Genomic DNA, 23,029 nt, shown 5'->3' with positions numbered 1-23,029 from the left:
AGGCGTATGCATTGTCCAGGTCTTGCTACATACAGGATTGCTGCAACACCTGAGGAGCTTGGATTGGAACTGAGCACCTGGATGATGACCGATGCCCTGGCTTGAAATGATTAACAACCACAGCCACCTTCCTCTGTGGTAAGATGACTCGAACCACTGAGGTCTTTTTCTTGTGCCACAATGACTTCAATTTTACTGCAGCTCTTTGATACACTTTGATTAGAGGCTGCTCACATATTAAGAAAAGCCCACCTCACTTTGCCTCTGGCATAGAGTACCCAATATTTTGGATCAGGGCTCTGCTGAGAGATTTGAAACCAAGGGCCTAATAGTAAATGTTGATGACTCGAGAGGTACAAGGTAATTTTGAATGTATAATACAGAAAGTTTACTTGTTGATATAAGAAGAAATGAAAAGACAAATGTCATGCCTTTGTTATAAAGGGGATCTAACACAAAGGCAAGGAAGCCTTTCTATAGTTCACACAGATCTTATGAGGAAAGTTCGAAGAGGACTGACCTATTATCGTTGAATAAAGCCAATGTTGATATCAATGAATTAGATAACATTTTGAGAGGGCTTCATAAGTAAAGGCTGAGAGGCAAGCAAAGCAGGAAGCATTGAACATGGAATTGAAGAAAGAACATTTTAGTTATGTTGCACTGTTTTTCACTGATGCCCTCGCATAGTTCTGGCCGGGCATGCTTATTGTAAATTCAGCAGATGCATATTGTGAGCTGTGATATCTGCCACATTCATCCTCATAATCCTCCACAAGGTTTATTGATGATGGTCTCCAGAGATGAAAAGCACTATTGTTTTAGAATATTGAATAAACTCATACGTGTTGAGATTAGTTGAATTTTCCCTGCTTATTAAAAAAAATATTAATTGGCTCTGATTGAATCTTTTCCGTTCAATACCGAAAGGAAAATGTTGTCAGCTTACCATTTTCGACACTTAAGGAGCAAGGGTTTTCTTGATAATCTTTTCTGTCTGGGCAGCTGGCTTTGGTCTTCCAGGTGTTGGCAAAGGTGGCTGATGTTCCTTCCACGATGCCAGTTGCGATCATAAACTCATTCAGTATGTCGTTGAAGTTTCCACAAAGACCTGAATAAGTGCAAAGAAATAAGTGCTTAATCATCGCTCTACGTACTGAAGCAACGGTAGCAAAAACAATGACTCGTTAGTGAAGGTACCGAGAAGATTGTAACTGACCACACATCCGATTCTTGAAGTATGGGTCCAGACTTATGTAGAGCTGCATTAGGGGCACGAGCTGAATCTGGAGCTGCAGTCCAAAGGATGTATGCAGAATAACATGGAAATTTGAGGGCTTGAACACAGTGATATTGGCTGTGAAAATAAGAAGGAAAATTGTACACCTAAATAAGTGACAGCGAGATGGTAAAAAGATGCTCCCAGAATTAAATTCCACCAAACAACATTGAATCATTTTAACATCAAAAGTAAAAATGATTGCTAAATAATAATGATGAAGTTTAGTTGTTTAATTTACATCTCCTACATAGGTTTAACGTTCTTTTCTGTGGTGCACACATTAGATACATACTGTACGTTTCAAACCTTTTCATTATTTAGCGTTAAGGTCAAACTGTCTACACTGATAATGAGAGGCAAAGAGTCACAGTGATGTACGGCAAGGGAACAGACCATTTGCTCACAGCATCCACATCAACCAGTGGGCTCCCACCTGTACCAATCTCATCTCCCTGCACTTGATCCATAGCCTTCTCTGTCTAAGTGATTTGTGCTCAACGAGACATTTGTAATCTGCTTCTACCACTCCCTCTGGCAGTGTATTCCAGATACTCACCACACTCTAGGTGAAAAGCATCCCACTCCAATTCCCTTTAAGTCTCTTTCCCTTTCCCCTAACTCTATACCCTCGAGTTTTATCTACTCCAGATATGGGTGAAGGTTTCCTGCCATCTATGCCCCCTATATCCCTTAGATCCTTATACTGTACACCTGTCACATCCCCTCTTAATTCACTTCAGGGAAAACAGACCCAGTTTGAGGAAGGGACTCGACCCGAAAAGTCACCCATTCCTTCTCTCCAGAGCTGCTGCCTGTCCCGCTGTTACTCCAGCTTTTTATGTCTTTCCCGGTTTTACCAATCCCTCACTGCAAATGAAACGCTCCGTTTCCAGGCAACGTCCTGGTGAATCCTCTTTGCATCCTCTCCAGCGCTATCACATCATCTATGTACTAAAACTCTGGTTTGTTATCTTGTTTGTGGCAGAACTTCAGCCTAAACGGCACAAGATAGCACGACAATTTTAGGCCCACCTTACTCACCATTGTCACTTTAGTGATAATGCAAGTAGTTTTATTGAAATCCGTGTTATATTTTTAAAGTTTTTCACATTTTTAAGTTTAAAGGAGGGGAGGGGGAGAGGAGGAGGGGGGAAGGGGGAGTGGGGGAGAAGGGAGAGGGGAGGGGGGGGTTGAAGAGAGAGGGGAGGGGGGAGGACAGGGTGCTGTACCAATGCAGGAGAGGTTTGGGCCCAACGGGTCCACTTGGTCTAGTATCATATGGTGACCAGAATTGCACACTTTAGAGTGTGGGGGGAAACTGGAGCAGGGAGAACGTACAAACTCTGTACAGGCAACACCCGTGGTCAGGATTGAATCCGGGTCTCTGCCGCTGTAAGGCAGCAAATCTACCACTGTGCCACTGTGCTGCCCCAATGCACCACTATGGCCCTAGATCTTACCTCTAGATCTCAACTTACCAGTCGTAACAGGCAATTGAGTTACGATTGCATTGACAGAAACAATGCCGGTAGGGGTAATGGAGATGATCTGTGGGATAAGAACAGTATAAATGCACACTGAATATAGGAATGTTACAAATAATTGTTCTTCTTTTGTCTCAAGTTCACTCATTTGTAAGCAAGCTTGCCCACAATCACTTACAGTTTGAGTTGTTTGAGTTCCATGGGCCGTCACTACCACTGACTTTAAGCAAGTCTCAGTTTCTGTTATGCCACATGGCTGCAGCTCTCCCAAGACTGTAAACATGGTATGTCTGCAGTCCTAAAGTAAAATATGAGAAGAAACAGTGTTGGTAGATTGAACTTACTGAGTCCAGTTCTTTACAGTTTACTGAGCCACTAGAGTTCTTACCTTAGCAAGAACATAGTAGCACTTTCCATGGAATGTGTAATGGCTTTCATCAAATGTATTAATGTGAGCACCTCCCTCGATGGAACAGATCCCAGGGCAGATGCGATCAGTACAAGACCATTGCTCTCCATTGCAAATGCTGTCAGGTTGAAAAAACATTGTTAGAAACATTATTTTCTTAAAAGATGATTTTGATATAATCAGTGGCAAATGGTAGCATAATGAAAGAGTCACCGTTTAACAAAGTTTTAGTCAACGATCAAATTAAAGATTTATTACCATTTACTGCATTTGGTGGAATAAGACTCTCCAGTAGCATAAGACTGCCCATTGTAGGTACAAGGACACCTTTCTTTTGGGATGCATCCATTGTTAGAAATATCATCAAAAACAGTATCTAAAGTAAAAATATATATTGTTAGACTTGCGGGGATTATTAAGATGTAGATGCTTCCCAGTTGATTTAATAATATAGTTCAGTTATTCATAATGAATTGTGTCAACAAGACTGCCATTAGAATTTGCTAATGTTATAATTAGCTTTATAATACAGTATTATAATACAGTATTACCAGAAAGACTGGTTTCCGGTAAATATTTCATAGCATTCAATATCATTGTGGATTCCTCTCTCTATGTTGATTAATATAACTGTTTCTTTAAGGGAAGAATCATGCAGGTTCAACATTGATTTTCCAGCAACTGATGATCTGCCCATCCCTCATTTCACCCCTGACATCGGGAAGAAGATACAGGGGCCTGAAAGCTCCAGGTTCAGGATCAGCTTCTTCCCTACAGCCATTAGACTATTAAGCACTTCAACCTCAAATAAACTCTGCTCTACATAGACCATTATAGTTATTTTTTGCACTCTAATTGCTTGCTTTTTATGTGTACATGCGCATGCACACATAAAAAGCAAGCAATTAGAGTGCAAAAAATAACTATAATAGTCTATGTGTATAATAGTCTATGTAGAGCAGAGTTTATTTGAGGTTGTAGTGCTTAATAGCCTAATGGCTGTAGGGAAGAAGCTGATCCTGAACCTGGAGCTTTCAGGCCCCTGTATCTTCTTCCCGATGTCAGGGGTGAAATGAGGGATGGGCAGATCATCAGTTGCTGGAAAATCAATGTTGAACCTGCATGATTCTTCCCTTAAAGAAACAGATATGCAAAAAGTAAAGATGATAAAGGGTATACACACACTGAACTTTTAGGGTTTTTTTTCCTCATTTATTGTATTGTTGACAGTGTACTATGTTAACATATTCTGTTGTGCTGGAGCAAGTAAGATTTTCATTGTCCTAGCTGGGACCTATGACAATAAATCACTCTTGACTCATGACTATAATCCGGACAAAATTGCGAGAGCTCAGTTGAAATTCCCCGAGCGGCCACATATGGCGCTGCCTGTTGCCAGCGCTCTTTCCCATCGTCCCTCCAGCGTGAAATAATCAACTCAGCTCTCAATCTTCTTTTGCAAAGACAATACAGTAAACTCAGCTCCAAAGACATACAGGTATGTAGGTTAATTGGCTGGGTAAATGTAAAAAATGTCCCTAGTGGGCGTAGGATAGTGTTAATGTACGGGGATCGCTGGGCGGCACGGACTTGGAGGGCCGAAAAGGCCTGTTTCCGGCTGTATATATATGATATGATATGATATGATATGATAACACCTTCAACTTAATAAAAATATCCTAAAAAGCTTCACAGCAGGGATATAGTTTGCTATTGCTTAGGTTTGGCTCAATAATTAACCCACTCCACATCAGTTGCCATGACAAAAGGGGTATATTTTATAAACTACAATGGAAAAAAATTGCAAATGGTGCAAATCAAAAACATAAAATGTTGGCAATAGACAACGATCAATCAGTAATAGAAACATGAAGTTATTGGGTTCGTTCAATTAACTTGAAATTAAACTTCAGCCACTTTTTTTTATGTCTATGCTCAAATCCTCTATGTCTACTTCAGAAAAGGAAAGCAGAATCATACAAAGTTATTAACTGATCTAATTATATTTCATTATCTGACCTAATTATATTTTATTATCTGATCCGATCTTATCTGATCAAATTCATTATGTGATCTGATTCTATTTTCTGGTATATGGTGTCTTACTGGGAGGGCAGAAGCAGCCATCAATACAGTGATCATCGCACATCTGGCTCCTGTAAGGATTTGAGCACATGTCCGCACATGGAGTACCACATTCTTCATAGGTCATATTAAGCTGGCATGTCTTTTCTGAAAAAGAGAAAAAAATCATCCTTTAGCGTCTTCATCATTAGTTTAGTTTCCATGGAAATAGGCCCTTCGGCCAACCAAGTCTGCACCAACACTATCCTACATATACGAGGGACAATTTGCAATTTTACCAAGCCAATTAACCTACAAACCTGAAAATAGACACAAAAAGCTGGAGTAACTCACCGGACAGGCAGCATCTCTGGAGTGAAGGAATGGGTGATGTTTTGCTTCGAGGCCTTTCTTCAGACTGGTTAGGGATAAGGGAAACGAGAGATATAGATGGTGATGTGGAGAGATAAAGAACAAATAATGAAAGATATGCAAAAAGTAAAGATGATAAAGGAAACAAGCCATTGTAAGCTGTTTGTAGGGTGAAAATGTGAAGCTAGTGTGACTTGGGTGGGGGAGGGATAGAGAGAGAGGGAATGCCGGGGCTACATGAAGTGAGTGTAATCAATATTCATACCACTGGGCTGTAAGCTGCCCAAGCGAAATAAGAGATGCTGTTCTTCCAATTTGCGCTTAGCCTCACTCTGACAATGGAGGAGACTGAGGACAGAAAGGTGGGAACGGGAAGGAGAATTAAAGTCTCCAGCCACCTGGAGATCAGGTAGGTTCAGGCAGGCTGAGGGAAGGTGTTCCGCAAAACGATCGCCCAGTCTGCTTTTGGACTCGACGATGTATAAGATTCCGCATCTTGAACAACGGATACAGTAGATGAGGTTGGAGGAGGTGCAAGAGAACTCCTGCCTAACCTGAAAGGACTGTCGGTGTCCTTGGATAGAGTCGAGGGAGGAGGTGTAGCGACAGGTGTTGCATCTTCTGCAGTTGCTGGGGAAGGTACCTGGGGAGAGGGTGGTTTGGGTGGGATGGGATGAGTTAACCAGAGAGTTGCGGAGGGAACTGTCTCTGTGGAAGGCGGAAAGTGGTAGAGATGGGGAAAATATGGCTAGTGGTGGGATCCCATTGGAGTTGGCGGAAATTTTGGAGGATTATGTGTTGTATGCGACGGCTGATGGGGAGGAAGGTAAGGACTAGGGGGACTCTGTCTCTGTTGTGACTAGGGGGTGGGCAACCTGAACCTACAACCTACATCCTGAACGTCTTTGGAACGTGGGAGCAAACTGGAGCACCCGGAGAAAACCCACACGTTCACAGGGAGAATGTACAAACTCTGTTCAGAGAGCACCTGTAGTCAGGATCAAACCTGGGTCTCTGGCGCTGTAAGGCACCAACTCTACCACTGCTCCACTGTGATGCCCTACAGTAGCATACATAAGAATGCACCTGAAACAAAATTAAACGAGATGGAGATTGTTTTGAAAGGTACTTGCCACATAAACCATCCCGTCTCCAATTGGCTGGCTTCCCGCCAACATGGGCACACTGCCTAGAAAATTCTGATAAGGTGTTGCAGAGGCAGCTTGATGATTGCGTCAAATCAATGCACTGACATAAGTCCAGCATGCAACTTTTGATGAAAGGTGAGATGTCCAGTGTGTTATAGCAGCTGGCGAAATCAGGACCTTTGAGTACATTTTCACACACAGATTCCTGTAAATGAAAGTTATTTAGTGAAGGAGAGGAATGAACATCGGCCTGTGGAAGGTTTACTTATTGATGACTAGTTGGTAAAGGTGTGGAACATCAGTGTACATGCTACTGGTATGTCCAATAAACGCTTGTAGCTTTCTCCATCTCTCTGTTCGTTATCTCCTCTCGAATTCCGTTCTGTAGAAGGGTCCCGACCCGCAATGTCATCTAAGCTACAATCTTCACCAACCTGCCTGACACATCTTCCGATCAACCCCTCCTTATCTGAATGCACCTATCACTTGTCCCACCACTTCCCCTCATCTCCCTCCACCATCTATTTTCTCTCTACTCCGTCGGTTTGAAGAATGGTCCTGAACCAAAACATTGTTTGAGATAAGGAATACATGTCACCCTCAGAGAATTAATGTGAAAAACAAGCAATTGAAAAAACACAAATTTAAATTTCTTGAGGCGTTTGCAGATGATGCGGTGGCTTCACATTTCGGCTGTGATTTAGATAATGAGGAAGCATTCACTTACAAATTCTGAGCAATTTTGCACAGCATCAGACAGTACGTCTTTGCAATGTTCGGTTGGCCCATTCAGTTTCTGCAAATTCCCAAACTGGATCGGAGTCACATGGTAGCCTGCAGTCAGTGAAGGACAACGAATGAATGCCGGGCATCAAATATCTAATGAATTACAGCTCATAATTCCCATTGTACATACCATTTGAAGTAAAATCATTCTCAAGGATGCCATTGAAGTCACCACACAATCCACAAGTTGTGTTGACAAACTGCTGACCCAGTTGAAGCTAACACAAGAAAAGAGAACATAATCAGACAAAGTATCGTGGGCTACATTTCAAATACATTTTGGGTAATATAGCTGTTTGCTTTCACTTATTGATGTTGTGATTACCAAAAGCACCATTTCTTATTTATTCACTTTGATGAATTATTACGAAAATGTAAAGTCTGCATGCAACCATTGTGAAGCAGAATATAAAAAGGATGTAAATGCTGTGAGTCAGCAAAACATTTTGGGTTCTCTCCGAGTGTTTCCCAGTATACACTGTTAAGGCCTTGCTCGGATTTTCTTTGAGTGCTGTCCCAACCTGAGCCATAATTAAACTCCACGTGAAAGCCAGATTCACGGTACAGGTCAAACACACAATCTTCTCCAACAGAGTAAACACGCCCTCAAAATCAATGATGGTGGAGAGAAAACATATCTTTGTGAAAAAATTCTTCTTGAACAAAATCAGATCATTTGTCTGTAGCTTCCATGAAGCTTTAATTCATTTTATGATGTAGTATTTGCTGGTAAGCTCAGGATTTATTACCCTTCCCTTGTTGGTCTTAAGAAGGTTGCAGTTACATAGTCTAGTTTATGGGCTGAACGACTGCTGATGGGATTAGCTCAGAGAGACATCTTAGCATGGAGGAGTCTGGACAAAGGGCTTGTTTCTGTGCTGTATAATTCTGATTCTGTAATTCTAAGGTGGCAGAAATCCACCTTCTAGTAAAGATGGCTGGGATAGCACTCCAGGAGTTAAACCCAGTGATAATGAAGATGTTTTTAAATCAAGGAGGATGTGGAGCCTGAATGTGTCTGGCCCGCGTACTTCTGTAGGTTTGGCAGGTTCTGCTGAGTAGCCCCAGTGCATTTCGGAGATGAGTGGTGACCCCGATGCCCCAGTAGTGGATGGAATGAATAATTAGAGTGGTGGACAGGCTGCCAAAACATTAAATATGTGCTTCCTTGGAGCTGCACTCATCCAGGCCTTGTAGGTAATGCGAAGAATGTTGTCACCACAGTTTCTGACACTGATTCTGATCAGTGTTTGGTCAAGGGTGACCACATTTACCATGACCTTTTCCATCCCAAGCCTTGATAATGGGGGACTCAGCAGAGGTAGTGTGATTTACCGCTCAGCCTCCTTCTCCAGAGAATACTGCCCCTGCCTATCCAGCCTTTCCTTACAACACAAACCCGGCAACATCCTTATGAATCTTCTCCGCATTCTTTCAAGCTTCATCACAATGTTAGTCACCATTTAGCAGTCCACGTGGTGTCGGTCATAGTGCACCTAGACATGGAGTGCTTTGTTTTCTCAGAGTTGAGAATGCAATTTAAATTATCACCAGAAATCTCCACTTATGACCTTGTGCAGGAAGGAAAACCATTGAAGACAGTGATGGGTCTAAAACCCTGAAGAAATCCCACCGCAAATCACGGCGCTTAGATTATTGACTTGCAAATACCATAACTTTCAATGCAAGATCAGACGTTTGTATAAATTGAGAACTTGTGGTGTGACATATCCATGTATTTGCCATCTTATTCCTTTTCAGTTGATAACATTTGTAAATGTTTGTGCGTGTTGTTGAGGAAGCCTTGGAGAATTGTAGCTGATCCGATGGCAACTCTGCAGCAACCATATGCTGGTGATGCAGGATTGAACATTTAAAGCTTAGCTTGGATACCAATCTCTCCGCTTGTTCTGTCCTGGATGGTGCCGACCCATCTTGAGTGTTGCTGAAGCAATAACTTATCCAGGCTAGGGGAGAATCTCACCTCATGACCTGAAAATGGTGAAGGGCTTTTGGGGGACCCAGGATATACAGTCCCTGACCTGATCCCTATTGCCATTGTATGTACACGGGCAATAGTGATCCTCAGGATAGAAACGTAGAAACATAGAAAATAGGTGCAGGAGTAGGCCATTCGGCCCTTCGAGTCAGCAACGCCATTCAATGTGATCATGGCTGATCATCCAAAATCAGTATCCTGTTCCTGCTTATTTCCCATATCCCTTGATTCCTTTAGCCCTAAGAGTCAAATCTAACTCTCTCTTGAAAACATCCAGTGAATTGGCCTCCACTGCCTTCTGTGGCAGAGAATTCCACAGATTCACAACTCACTGGAGCTGAAAAAGATTTTCCTCATCTCGGTCCTAAATATTGGATGGAGTGACATGACATGCACCGATAATCATAATAGACACCCTTTGTCAAGAAAATCATTCCACACAACAAAGTAATGATGAAGATTTAACAAAAGAGGGAAGAGGAAATGGAATGTCCTTCATTTAATTATGGCAAGGATCTTGAACCATAACAAATACTCATAATATGTGAGGGAAAGCAAACTTCCTATTGTAAAGCCATATTTGTTAAATTGACTGATCTTGAGAATCTCATACCTCAAGGGCATCATCTCCATTCCACGTCAACGTGAGGCCAATCTTTGCGGTAATGTGGGTGTGGTTGCTGACATTCTCAATCATGATTCCAGAATGTGCAAAAGGTAGCATCACCCTGCAATAAAAGGAATTAATTCAGTTTCCAGCATGGTCTCAACATCTTTTATGATTATGATTTGCCAAACACTTTGCTCTGTGCTACTTTATTTGTTTGTTTCCATCAATAACCTTTTTTATCTGTTTTATAATATTGCAATCTGGAATATGCACAATACATAAAGTGCAGCCTAAACAAGGCACAGAATAAGTTTACCTACCATAAGTTATCTATAAGTTTACCATAACACAGTCATTGAGTCACACTGATCGGAAACATACCCTCCAGCCCGCTGTCCATGTTAGTTATCAAAGAGTACTTGGCATTCTGAGCGGTAGAGATAGATTAAACAGCAGGAAACCTTTCTACAGGTTAGAGTAGATAAAAATAGAAAACATCTATTTAGGGGTAAGAGATAAGAGATTTGGAGAGAATTTGAGGGGGATCTTCTTCACCCAGAGATTAGTGAGTAGCCGAGCACTAACAGCATTGATAAAAAGTCTAGATGAGCACATGAAAGGCTAGGTCTAAAAGAGTATGGACCCAGTACTGGGTGATTAGATAATACTGAAGGGCGCCCCTGGTTGGCATGGATGAGTTGGGCCGAATGGCCTGTTTCCAAGCTGCATGAATCTAAGGGTAATAAATCAATATGCAAGGGTGATGAGAGATATCTTGATGGATAATCCAGAAATATTGTGAAAAAATGGTTGCAAATGAGGGTAAGGGAAGTGAGAAAAAGAATCAAACTAGATGACCATTGATGTGGTGAGAAGAAATTATGGTAATCTGAATGGATTGTGTGTGCTACAGTGTTCCATGATTCTATATATTTCACCACACACTATGGTGCAGGTTTAAATAGTTCAATCATGAAGGAAAAAATCTAAATGAACACATCGCATCAAAAATACTTACACATTATCATCAACGTAGATGACTGAATTGATTACTTCCACAACTGATCCTTCAATTTTCATGATAATGTGACTGATCCTTGGATGACCATCAGTGCTAGTCCGCCTTATCTGGATGTTGAACTCCTCGTACAAACTCAAGCACTGCGAAGCGAAGACATAATTGCAGGTTCCAGGAAAATGATAAACATCTCCATCAAAGGTTTTGAAGTGGTAATTGCCCCAGGTACTGCAAACACGGTAGTTGTGGTTTGGATTGTAACCTATGAATTGAGAATAGTGTACAATTACTTGCACGTGTGGTGAGTTGTACAAGGTTTAAAAAATATATCACCATGGAATACAGGATACTAAAAAAAATAGCTGTGTATCTGTACGCATAAGATCACGTCCCTTTAAACTTTAAACCCCTGATGAATTATTAATATTTAAAACACATTTGTTAATCCATTTTACGTTTTTTTTCCAAAAAAATAAAATCCATCACGTGAATCTGGTCACAAAATTAAGAGACACCTTTTGGTCAGATGTTTATAATCATGTTTATCGAGTAAACAAATCACAATTATTCATATAAAGGCAGCACTGGCTAATCAGTCAGAACAATTTTCATAAGTAGATATTTTTCCTTAAATTCCTAAATAGTCCAAACACTAGATGGGAATAGGAATAGGAACACTTTATTGTCACATGTGACGAGGCACGGTGAGATGTTTTGCTTGCATACACAATGTAAACAAATAGCAGACACCTATGGTGCTAACAAAGTTACAAAGCACGCTAGCTTCCCCTTTTGTTCTCCCCCCGCCTGACAGTTCCCCCCACATCGGGTCCCCATTGTCCTTTGTCCCCCCCCCCCCACTGTTCTCCCCCCTCATCCCTCACAGTGGTCCCCCCACCAACAATGGGTCCTCCATTGTTCTTCCCCTCCCCCATCATGGTGTTTCCCCCACGCTGGGTCCTCCATTGTTCTTCCCCTCCCCATCACGGCGGTCCCCCCACCAACAATGGGTCCTCCATTGTTCTTCCCCTCCCCATCACGGCGGTCCCCCCACCAACAATGGGTCCTCCATTGTTCTTCCCCCTCCCCCATCACAGCGGTCCCCCCACCAACAATGGGCCCTCCATTGTTCTTCCCCCTATATCTGAAGTGTAATGCAGTCCCATCTCCAGAGAACTTGCACTACATTTTCTCACCTCTTGCACGATGGGAAGTCTGAATTCTCTTTCCTAACTAGATGATTCCTCAACATGAGAATTCCTCTCTCTCTAAAAAGATAAATTAATTCAGGTGGGGATTACCATTCCTATTTTTGGAAAGGTACTGTTAGCATTGGTCACATTCAATGACAATTGGAAAGAAAACAATTCTTAGTCGATCATTATTCTGTCCCTCTCTATCGTGCGACATTTTTCTGATATAATATTCATTAGATCCCTTATGATTTTCTTTTTTCAATCATTAATCCTCCAAATGATTTTCCTTTGTACCTCACAGGCTCCATAAGTCATACTAAACATCTTTTCCACCTGAATCCTTACGATGTTAAAGCTAAGATTTATCACACATGTTCCACGCTCACATTTGGAAACTACAATCTGTGATCTGCTTTAATCTCCTCTTCTAAAAGCTGTTGATTTTAACAAGAATGTAATTTTGTCCTGTCACAGCTTGTTCATTAACCCCGATTTTCCATTTCAAAGCATTTTAGTGTCCTATCTGTGGATCTGTGCCAACAAATGAAGTTTTACACTGGAAGACATTTTCTCTTAATTGTTTTGTTTAATTACTTGTAAAAACTGGAGCCGATGGTATTCCAGGAAGCAGCACCACCCCCTTGTTCACCGATGTTGACTTGGAACCTTTATCTAAAAACACAAGAATGATTATATTTTAAAAATAAACTAATTAGAGCAAAGTACAAAAATTAAAACTGCTGCAAGTTATAAAACAGTAATTAGTTAGAGGCACAACATCAAAACATCGCAGACAAAGAGAAAATGGCAAAGAAAACGGCCATTTGGTCCATCGAGTTGATCCTAACCAAAAGTGAACCATTTGAGACTAATCCCAACTTTCCTTCTTTTGATCTGCATTTCCTTTAGCTGAAAAAGTAATTACGTATCTCTCTCCTAATCTATCCAACGATTGGGTGACAAAATATTGGTAGCGGTTTATTATCGTGTGCTATCCGATTGACTCATACATCAAGTACAATCAAGCCATATATGGGTACAACAGGTAGTGCATAGAGAAAATACCAGAGTGCAGAATATAGTATTAGAGCATTATAGCTACAGAGAAAGCGCTGGTAGAAGAAAAGTGCAAGGCCATAATGAAGTTGGTTGGAAAATCATTAACTTGCGTAGTTTCAACCTTTGGTGTCTGTTGCCCAAGAGGAGAGGAGAGAAAAGGGAATGACCAAGGTTTGGAGGGTCCTTGATGATGTTGGCTTCTTTTCTGAGGCAGCATGACGTATGGTTGGTCAATCGCAGGGAGGCTGGTCTCTGTGATGCATTGGTCCGCAACGCTCTGCAACATCTTGTGGTCAACGAGAGGGTAGTTGCCAAACTGAGTATTTAGATTTAGATTTAGAGATACAGCGCGGAAACAGGCCCTTCGGCCCACCGGGTCCGCGCCGCCCAGCGATCCCCACACATTAACACTATCCTACACACACTAGGGACATTTTTTTTTTTTTTTAACATTTGCACAGCCAGTTAACCTACATACCTGTACGTCTTTGACACTACCTCTCATTTAATGTGACTAGACCAATCCTGAACTCTGGTGTAATCATTGTTTTTTTAAATTATGTTCTCCATGTGTTTACAAGGAAAAGATTCATGAGGATGTTACCAGGAATGGAGGACTTGAGTCCTAAGGCTAAACTGGACAGGCTGGACCTGTTTTCTCTGTAGTGGAGGAGGCTGAGAGGTGACCTTATAGAGGTTTATGAATTCACGAGGTGCGTAGATCGGAAAGATAGTCACCATCCACTTCCTAGGGGTAGAGTTGTCTAACACTAAAGGGTGCAGTTTTAAGGTAAGAGGGAAAATGTTTAAAGAGGAACCAAATTTGTCACACAGAGGGTGTTGGGTATGTGGAATGAACTTCCAGAAGGAGTGGTAAAGGCAGACACAATTACAACATATAAAAAGCATTTTAGACAGTTACAGGAAGGATTTATTGCAATATGGGCTAAGTGCGGGCAAATGGGATTAGCTTGGAGAGTCATGTTGGTCGGCATGGAAGGGTTCGGCCTAATGAAAGGGGGAGGGGAGGGGAGGAAAGGAAGGGGTGGGGAGGAGGGAGGATAAGGGGTTGAGGGGGATGGAGTGGGGGAGGGGAAGGGGAAGGGGAGGGAATGGTGGAGGGGGGGTGGAGGAAGGGGGTGGAGGGAGGGGGGAGGGGGGAGGGGGGAGTGGGGAGGGGGGAGGGGGGAGGGGGGAGGGGGGAGGGGGATGGGTGAGGGAGGGGGATGGGGGTGGGGGAGGAAGGAAGGAGGGAGAGAAGGGGAGGGGGTGGGGGAGGGAGGGTGGGGGAAGAGGGGAAGGGGGAGGAGAGGGTGCTGCACCAATGCAGGGGAGGTTTGGGCCCAACGAGTCCACTTGGTCGAGTCAATAGTGTTTTTCACCTTCCCTTGAATATCAATGGTGGGAAACTGACTGAATGTTAAGTGGTGAGACTCTCTTTTATTGGGAACAAATCTGTGACACGGAAGTCAATTGCTATGCCTGAATGTTGTCCAAGTCTCGCTGAAGGCAGGCATGGATTAACTGTGTAGGAAGGAACTGCAGATGCTGGTTTAAACCGAAGGTAGACACAAAATGTTGGAGTAACTCAGCGAGACTGGCAGCATCTCTGGAGAGGAAAGGGTGACGTTTTGGGTCGAGACCAAAGAAGGGTCTCGATCCAAAACGTCAGCCATTCCTTCTCTGCAATCATGGACTATTTCTCTGTTGATGACAGAATGGACCACACATTGTAATCATGTGGAACTCCACTCCAGGCGGCCTTACAAGATCCATCGACCATTTCCCTTTGATCTTGGACAAATTTAAATTCCATTTAGAGTAAAATGGAGTATTCTGCAAAAGCTCCACAGGGTCAATAATCATCAATAGATAGAGAAATAAAGTCAATCTCTTCAATCCTTGGCAAACTGCTGCAGATTTTGTATATGTTAAGTAGGCACTACAGCCAGGAAGTGCTGCTGGTGGTGGAGGAAGGCACAACTGAACAAGCCCATGATATCGGTGCTGAACATGATGGCAAGACCATCACTTATCTACCTGCACATAGCCCACATCCCTCCATTCCCAGCTTATCCATATGCCTGTCCAAAAGTCTTTTAAATGCCATTAATGTATCTGCTTCAACCACCACCTCTGGCAGCACATTCTCGGCACTCCCCACCCATTGTGTAAAGCTCTTGCCACACACATCTCCTTTAAACTCTGCCCCTCTCATCTTAATGTTACGTCCTCTAGTATTTGGTTTTTTGAATCCTGGGAAAACGATTATGACTGTCTACCCTATCTATGCCTCTCATAATTTTATATATTTCTATCAGCTGCAATCTTTGGCATTCCAGAGAAAGCAATCCAAGTCTGTCCAACCACTCCCTGTAGTTAATATCCCTTAACCCAGGCATCATTCTGGTAAACCTCCTCTGCACCCTGCAGTAATACGAATAGCACTGTACCTTAATTGGTACACGTGGCAATAAAAGACCTTTGAAACCTTTACCCCTTTTCCAAAGCCCCCACATCAAACCAGTAATGGGGTGACCAGAACTGCACACAATATTCCAAATGCAGCCTAACCAAAGTCCTGTAAAGCTGTGCCATAACCTTCTGACTCTTATACTCAATGTCCCAACCTATTAAAGCAAAAATATCATAAATATTTCATACCTTCTTAATCACTCTATATACTCGTGTTGCCACTTTCAGGGTGTTATGAACTTGTACCCCTAGATCCCTCTGTGCATTAATGCTGTTAAGAGTCATGCCATTAATTGTATATTTTCTGCTTACATTTAACCTCTCGAACTGCAACATCTCAGACTTGCTCGGATTAAACTCCATCTGCCATTTTTCCGCTCATTTCTGTAGCTGATCGACATCCCGCTGTGTACGTTGACAACCTTCTGCCACCCCTACAATCTTGGTGTCATCTGTAAACTTATTAACCTAACCCATCTACGTTTACATCCAATATCACAAACAGCAGTAGTCCCACCACAGATCCCTGCTGAACTCTACCGGTCACAGACCTCCAGCCTGAATATTGCCCTTCCACCACCAACCTAGACCGATCAGTAAGACAGTTCCGAACCCATCCGACCAAGTCACTAATAATCCCGTGCATCTTAATCTTCTGGATCAACCTCCCATGGGGGACTTTATCAAATGCCTCACTAAAATCCATGGAGGCAACATGCACTGCCCTGAACTCATTGATGATCTTCATCACCTCCTCAAAAAACTCAATCAAATTAGTATGACACCACCTGCCCTGTACAAAACTACGTTGACTCTTCCAAATTCTCTTCCAAATCAGAGTGAATCCCATCCCAGAGAGTGCTCTCCAATAGTTTCCCTACCACTGACGTGAGGCTCACTGGCCAATAATTCCCTGGATTCCCTCTACTTCCCATCTTAATAAAGGAATAACTTTGGCCCCTCTCCCGTTCTTCGGGACCTCGCCGACAGTTAGGGAAAACTCAAAGATCTTTGTGAATGTTCCCATCATCTCCTCTCTTGCCCCTCTCATTAACCTAGGATAAATCCCATCAGGTCCTGGGGATTTATCCACCTTAATGCTCTTCAAGAGCCGTAACACCTCCTCCTCAATCCCAAACGAGCCTTGCATATTAGTATTAGCACCGCTCAACACCTTTTCATTTGTTACCAGCTGCAAGTCGAGAGTCTGACGGTACTCTCTCTATTTGCCTGGGTAGCTCAATTAACTCTCAAAAGCAGCCAGGACAAGACCGCTCGCTCTGCTCACCACCACAAGCACTGACTCTCTGCTGCCAAAGCACCGTGACTACATTGAAAACCACCCACAAGATGCTCAGCACCAATTTGCCAGGATTATCTCACCCTTTATCGACTCATTCTTTAACTTTTCCAATCTGGAGGAAAGCGCATTTCGATATTTGATGTGTGTTCCAGCATTTTCTAACTTTATGATGTTAATATATCAGCAACAAAGCCAACAACTGGCACATTGGAATAGTCATTCATATATGGGGAAATGTTGAAAACAATGTTGTTGTTAACTTATGAGAAAAGATTGAAAAGACCTGCAGCTGCACAGAGTGGTGGAGGAAGCTTACAACTTCACTTGGCCAACTTCACTTCATGAGCCTGCAACACTGCCAGGGCCATGGGCCTCTATGGCAAACAGTACTTAAAGCAACTTGGACTTTGAAAATCTCAATGTGCTGTTTCTATACACTTTGTACTTCATCTAAGATTGTGCTTATGTATAGTAATACTTTGCTAACTACATGCAAAAAAATTAATTTAATTGTTACCTCAGTAACATTAAAGAATCATTGAATTGCAGAGAATGTTATTTTTAATTAGAACTTATAAATATAAAAATATAAATATAAATATAAAATCTGAATATAAACATAAAAATTCTAAAGCATTTTGAGAAATAGAGCAAAAATCATCAGATAATTTCAAATTAAAAATCAAGTTAATATTCAAGAATAATCAAGTAATTCTTTTCTAGAATAATCAACAAACCGATTATTTAAAAGAAAATACTTTCTCTGCAATGGATTGGTACATAATTTTCAATATGCAGTTTCTGTCTCTCGTGGCATTCCCAGTTAACACAACTTTGCAACAAGAGTCACGAACAAGCACATTGTTCAGGGCATTAGACTAGTCTGAAGAAGGATGCTGACCCTAATGCCTATTTCCTTCCACAGATGCTGCCTGACTGGTTCTGTTCTTCGTGCAGTTTCCTTTTTGTGCAAGATTCCAGAATCTGCAGTCTCTGTGTCTCCTTGTAATTAACTACTTGTAAAAACGCAGACCGCACTTATAAATTGGATTTTAAAAATTATCACAAAACAAAGTGATGAAAAGAACATGCTTACATTCCGGGCTGCTTAAAGCAGACGAGGATGAAATGATCAGTGTGAGGATCCATAGTGATGGAGTCCTACTGGTTCCCATCTTGTTTAGAACTCGGTCTGAGCTGCCGAGCCCCCCTGTAGGTGGCTGGTCACCTGTGGCTCAGTCTTTTATACAGGGAAACTCGGCACGTGTCCAGATTGCAAGGGACTGTCGGGAGGAGCTCACCAAGATAGAATTTGTTTTACCCTCAAGTGTCAATATCAAAACACTTCTGAGATCTGATTTAAGGGATATGTGTGTGTGGCAAAGACTGTTTGCTAAACAGGAGTGGAAACTTTGTGGTTTATTTATTCAATAAACAAGTAAAAGATAAAAGAAATAACAATCAGAAAGTAACTGACAGGTTGACAAATTATTTCCTAATTTCAAGCTATTTGTGAGGCAAATTGTGAGAACGACAGACAAAATTATCACCACAAAACCCAAACCTGAAACACTTCTTCTGTAGCTGCAAATATCTCGACCGATTTGATCCTACAGTCTTCGAGCTATTTCCACAAATTGCCCTGAATTTGCCAACATTTTTTTTACATTTATGGATTTACACCATGCCAATTAACCTCCAAACTTCTATGTCTTAGGAGTGTGGGAGGAAACCAAAGATCCTGGAGTAAACCCACACAGATATGAAGGCATGAGAGAGGAGCGGGCCAAGTTCAAATGGAAAAGGATCCTAGCAGGAATGACGGTGGAACAGCAATGGCAGGAATCTCTGGGCATAATCCAGAAGATGCAGGATCATTTCATTCCAAAGAGGAAGAAAGATTCTAAGGGGAGTAAGAGGCAACGGTGGCTGACAAGGGAAGTTAGAGATGGAATAAAACTAAAAGAAAAGATGTATAACTTAGCAAAAAGTAGCGGGAAGCCAGAGGATTGGGAAACTTTCAAAGGACAACAGAAGGTAGCAAAAAGGGCAATGCGGGCTGGAAAGATGAAGTACGAGGGGAAGCTGGCCAAGAATATAAAGAAGGACAGTAAAAGCTTCTTTAGGTATGTTAAGAGAAAAAGATTAGTAAAGACAAATGTGGGTCCCTTGAAGGCAGAAACGGGTGAAATTATTATGGTTAACAAGGAAATGGCGGAAGAGTTGAACAAGTGCTTCGGATCTGTCTTCACTAAGGAAGATACAAACAATCTCCCAGATGTACTAGAGGACAGAGGATCTAGGGAGACAGAGGAACTGAAAGAAATTTTCATTAGGCGAGAAATAGTGTTGGGGGTAGACTGATGGGAGTGAAGGCTGATAAATCCCCTGGGCCTGATGGTCTGCATTCCAGGGTACTCAAGGAGGTGGCTCTAGAAATAGGTGGTCATTGGTGATTATTTTCCAAAGTTCAATAGATTCAGGATCAGTTCCTGTGGGTTGAAGGATAGCTAATGTTATCCCACTTTTCAAGAAAGGAGCGAGAGAGAAAATGGGGTGTTACAGACCAGTTAGCCTGACATCGGTGGTGGGGAAGATGTTGGAGTCATTTTTTAAAGAGGTAATAACGGCGCATTTGGATAGCAATAAAAGGATTGGTCCAAGTCAGCATGGATTTATGAAGGAGAAATCCTGCTTGACTAATCTACTGGAATTTTTTGAGGATGTGACAAGTAAAATGGATGAAGGAGAGCCAGTGGATGTAGTGTATCTAAACTTTCAGAAAGCCTTTGTTAAGGTCCCACACGGGAGGTTGGTGAGCAAAATTAGAGGTATTGGGGGTAGGGTATTGCCATGGATAGAGAATTGGTTGGCAGACAGGAAGCAAAGAGTAGGAATAAACGGGTCCTTTTCAGAATGGCGGGCAGTGGCGAGTGGAGTGCCGCAAGGCTCGGTGCTGGGGCCACAACTATTTACAATATATATTAATGATTTGGATGATGGAATTAGAAGTAACACTAGAAAGTTTGCAGATGATACAAAGCTGGATGGCAGTGTGAACTGCGAAGAGGATGTTAGGAGGTTGCAGGGTGATTTGGACAGGTTGAGTGGGTGGGCAGATGCATGGCAGATGCAGTATAATGTAGATAAATGTGAGGTTATCCACTTTTGCGGCAAAAACAAGGAGGCAGATTATTATCTCAATGGTGTCAGATTAGGTAAAGGGGAAGTGCAACGAGACCTTGGTGTCTTTGTACACCAATCACTGAAAGTAAGCATGCAGGTACAGCAGGCAGTGAAGAAAGCTAATGGCATGTTGGCCTTCATATCGAGAGGATTTGAATAGAGGAGCAAGGAGGTCCTTCTGCAGTTGTATAGGGCCCTGGTGAGACCACATCTGGACTATTGTGTGCAGTTTTGGTCTCCTAATTTGAGGAAGGACATCCTTGCTATTGAGGCAGTGCAGCGTAGGTTCACGAGGTTAATCCCTGGGATGGAGGGACTGTCATATGAGGAAAGATTGGAAAGACTCTCCCACAATCAGTCTGAAGAAAGGTCCCGACCCAAAATATCACCTATCCATGTTCTCCAGGGATGCTGCCTGACCCGCTGAGTTACTCCAACACTTTGTGTCCTTTCTTCACGAAGTTTTAAGATTGCTTTGAGAAGGGAGAAGGCTGGACCTTGTGGGAAGATGTTAAATTGGATTAAGGCAAACTACAATGTTATTAGGCAGGAGTTCTGGAAGGTGCACTGGGTGGATTGTTATTGGGTATGTCCACATCTGAGTTATTTAAAAGCCAGCTGATTGAAGTTCAGAATCAACATGAAGTTCAGAACCAACAGACTTGTGTTACTATAATTTAGGTTGTAACTAAATGAATTGCCTTGATGGAGGTATGGCTATTTCTGGAGCACAGATCTTCTGTACAACAGCTGGGATACTCTCTAATTTCACAGCCTCTGCTGCATCCAGTGCTCACAGCTAGCCATTTCTTGACACGTGGAGTGTCTTGGTTGAAGACTGGCTTCTGAGATGTTGGAGATCTCAGGGGAGCCAAGATGTTCATCTATTCAGTATGCCTGGCTGAGCATGGATAAGAATGTATTGGCTCATCCTCAGCACTGACATGCCCAGCCCACTATCACTGCGTCATAAAGTCCTAGAACCTGGAAACAGCTCAACCCAACTCATCTATGCCGATCAAGGTGTCTTCCCAAGCCCTCAGCCATTAGTGAGCCTGTGCTGCTTCACGGCCTCTCGTTGAGTCATGCAGCACAGAAACGTGCTGAGTTGGCCCAACTCATCCATGTTCACTAAGATACCCGTCTAAACGCATTGCGTTTGCCCACATTTGAACTCTATTCTTCTAAATCTGTCCTCTCCATGCACCTGTCCAAATGCCGAAATATTGTTATCGTACTTGCCTCAAATACTTCCTATTGGCAGCACTTTCCACACACCCACCACCCTCCGTGTGAAAAATTTGCCTCTTTCTTTTCTATTCAATGTTTCCCCTTTTACCAGAAGCCAATCCAAGTTACTGATTCCCTTCCCTGGAGCATTCATCTTATCTGTTCTCCCCGTGATTTTATACATTATACGGTCACTCCTCAGATCCTAGCCTGCCCGACCTATAGTTCAGACCTGCAAGTCTGGCAACATCCTTGTAAATCTTCACTGCACTCTTTGCAACCTAATGACATCTTCCCTGTAGCAGGGCACTAAAACTGAACACAATACTCCAGGTATAATCCTGTACAACAATTCACAACACGTTCAGGGAAATATGTACTTGTACCCATGGATCCCTCTAGTCGACAAACTCTCCAGGGCCCTACTATTCACGGTGAAGGTCCTGCATATCACATACCATCTTTACCCCTTTATCTCCTTATGTCAGTATTTTCAGGGAGCAATTGATTTGCACCCCAAGATCCCTCTGTAAATCAATGGTGTTAAGAGGCCTCAGCACACTATGGGGACACAGTGGCTTTGTCCTTTATCTGTCGCTGTATAGATAGATACTGTATGGAAATGGGTCTTTCAGACCAGCAAGTCCATGCTTACCAGCAGGTTCTAATCATCTATACTGATTCAATTCACTGGCACTTACTCTGCAGTCAACTATGCTTTACTTTTAAACTTTAGACTTTAAAGATACAACGCGGAAACAGGCCCTATGACCCATCAGGTCCGCACGAACCAGCGATCACCCTGTACACTAGCACTACGGATGACTTGCAATTTTTCAGAAGCAATTAACCTACAAACCTGTACATCTTTGGAGTGCGCTTACTGCGAATGGCCCAATTGTAATCACGTGTTGTCTTTCTGCTGGCTGCAAAAGCTTTTCACTGTACCTCGGTACACGTGACAATAAACTAAACTCAAATGTGGTGTGAGCCTCTGATAGGTTCCTCTGAGAAGGAGGCGGGGACCGCACGAGGTGGACCATCCACTGTGAAGCGTGTTGGCAATGCCAACCTCGGTGGCAGGTTCGGCCTGTCGGAGCAGTCACCGCTGTGGAAGGCACTCTTCATCTCGGCCAAGGGAGCGGCCAATTCTTGTGTGAAGCAAATTTCAGTCATCAGGTGGCTTCTGAAAACTGCTGGGATATGTGGACGAAACTTTATCAATGCCAAGGTAGTTTTTAGAAAGTGAAAAAGGATGGTCTGGAAATCAAAGTCCTCAATCAGGCGTAAAGGGGAGCCGATTCAACATCATATGACAGGACCCAGTAAAAACCTACATCGGAGAAAAGAGAACTGAGGGCATGAAGTGCTACTGGCTGAGTGGAATAAAGAAAATCACAACGCACTT

At 42.6% G+C, this 23,029-nt stretch overlaps 1 protein-coding gene across 1 annotated transcript in view; it reads right to left on the bottom strand.

Annotated features, from left to right (window-relative positions):
* Positions 1-23,029, bottom strand: part of LOC144602457 (mucin-2-like) — a 74,062-nt gene that overhangs the window by 22,951 nt on the left and 28,082 nt on the right. Inside the window, exons 5-17 of the mRNA XM_078415603.1 lie at positions 12,963-13,040; positions 11,173-11,434; positions 10,158-10,272; positions 7,676-7,763; positions 7,487-7,593; positions 6,745-6,964; positions 5,282-5,407; positions 3,434-3,551; positions 3,155-3,293; positions 2,945-3,064; positions 2,761-2,830; positions 1,220-1,357; positions 950-1,111 (exon numbers count right to left, since the gene is read on the bottom strand). Coding sequence (XP_078271729.1) covers positions 950-1,111; positions 1,220-1,357; positions 2,761-2,830; positions 2,945-3,064; positions 3,155-3,293; positions 3,434-3,551; positions 5,282-5,407; positions 6,745-6,964; positions 7,487-7,593; positions 7,676-7,763; positions 10,158-10,272; positions 11,173-11,434; positions 12,963-13,040 — 1,743 coding nt within the window. The remainder of the gene's footprint in view (positions 1-949; positions 1,112-1,219; positions 1,358-2,760; positions 2,831-2,944; positions 3,065-3,154; positions 3,294-3,433; positions 3,552-5,281; positions 5,408-6,744; positions 6,965-7,486; positions 7,594-7,675; positions 7,764-10,157; positions 10,273-11,172; positions 11,435-12,962; positions 13,041-23,029) is intronic.

Source organism: Rhinoraja longicauda, chromosome 18 (assembly GCF_053455715.1).
Source record: "Rhinoraja longicauda isolate Sanriku21f chromosome 18, sRhiLon1.1, whole genome shotgun sequence".
Taxonomy (NCBI): Eukaryota; Metazoa; Chordata; class Chondrichthyes; order Rajiformes; family Arhynchobatidae; genus Rhinoraja; species Rhinoraja longicauda.
Note: the sequence above shows the minus strand (reverse complement) of the source record. Positions and strands in the feature narration are given on the sequence as shown.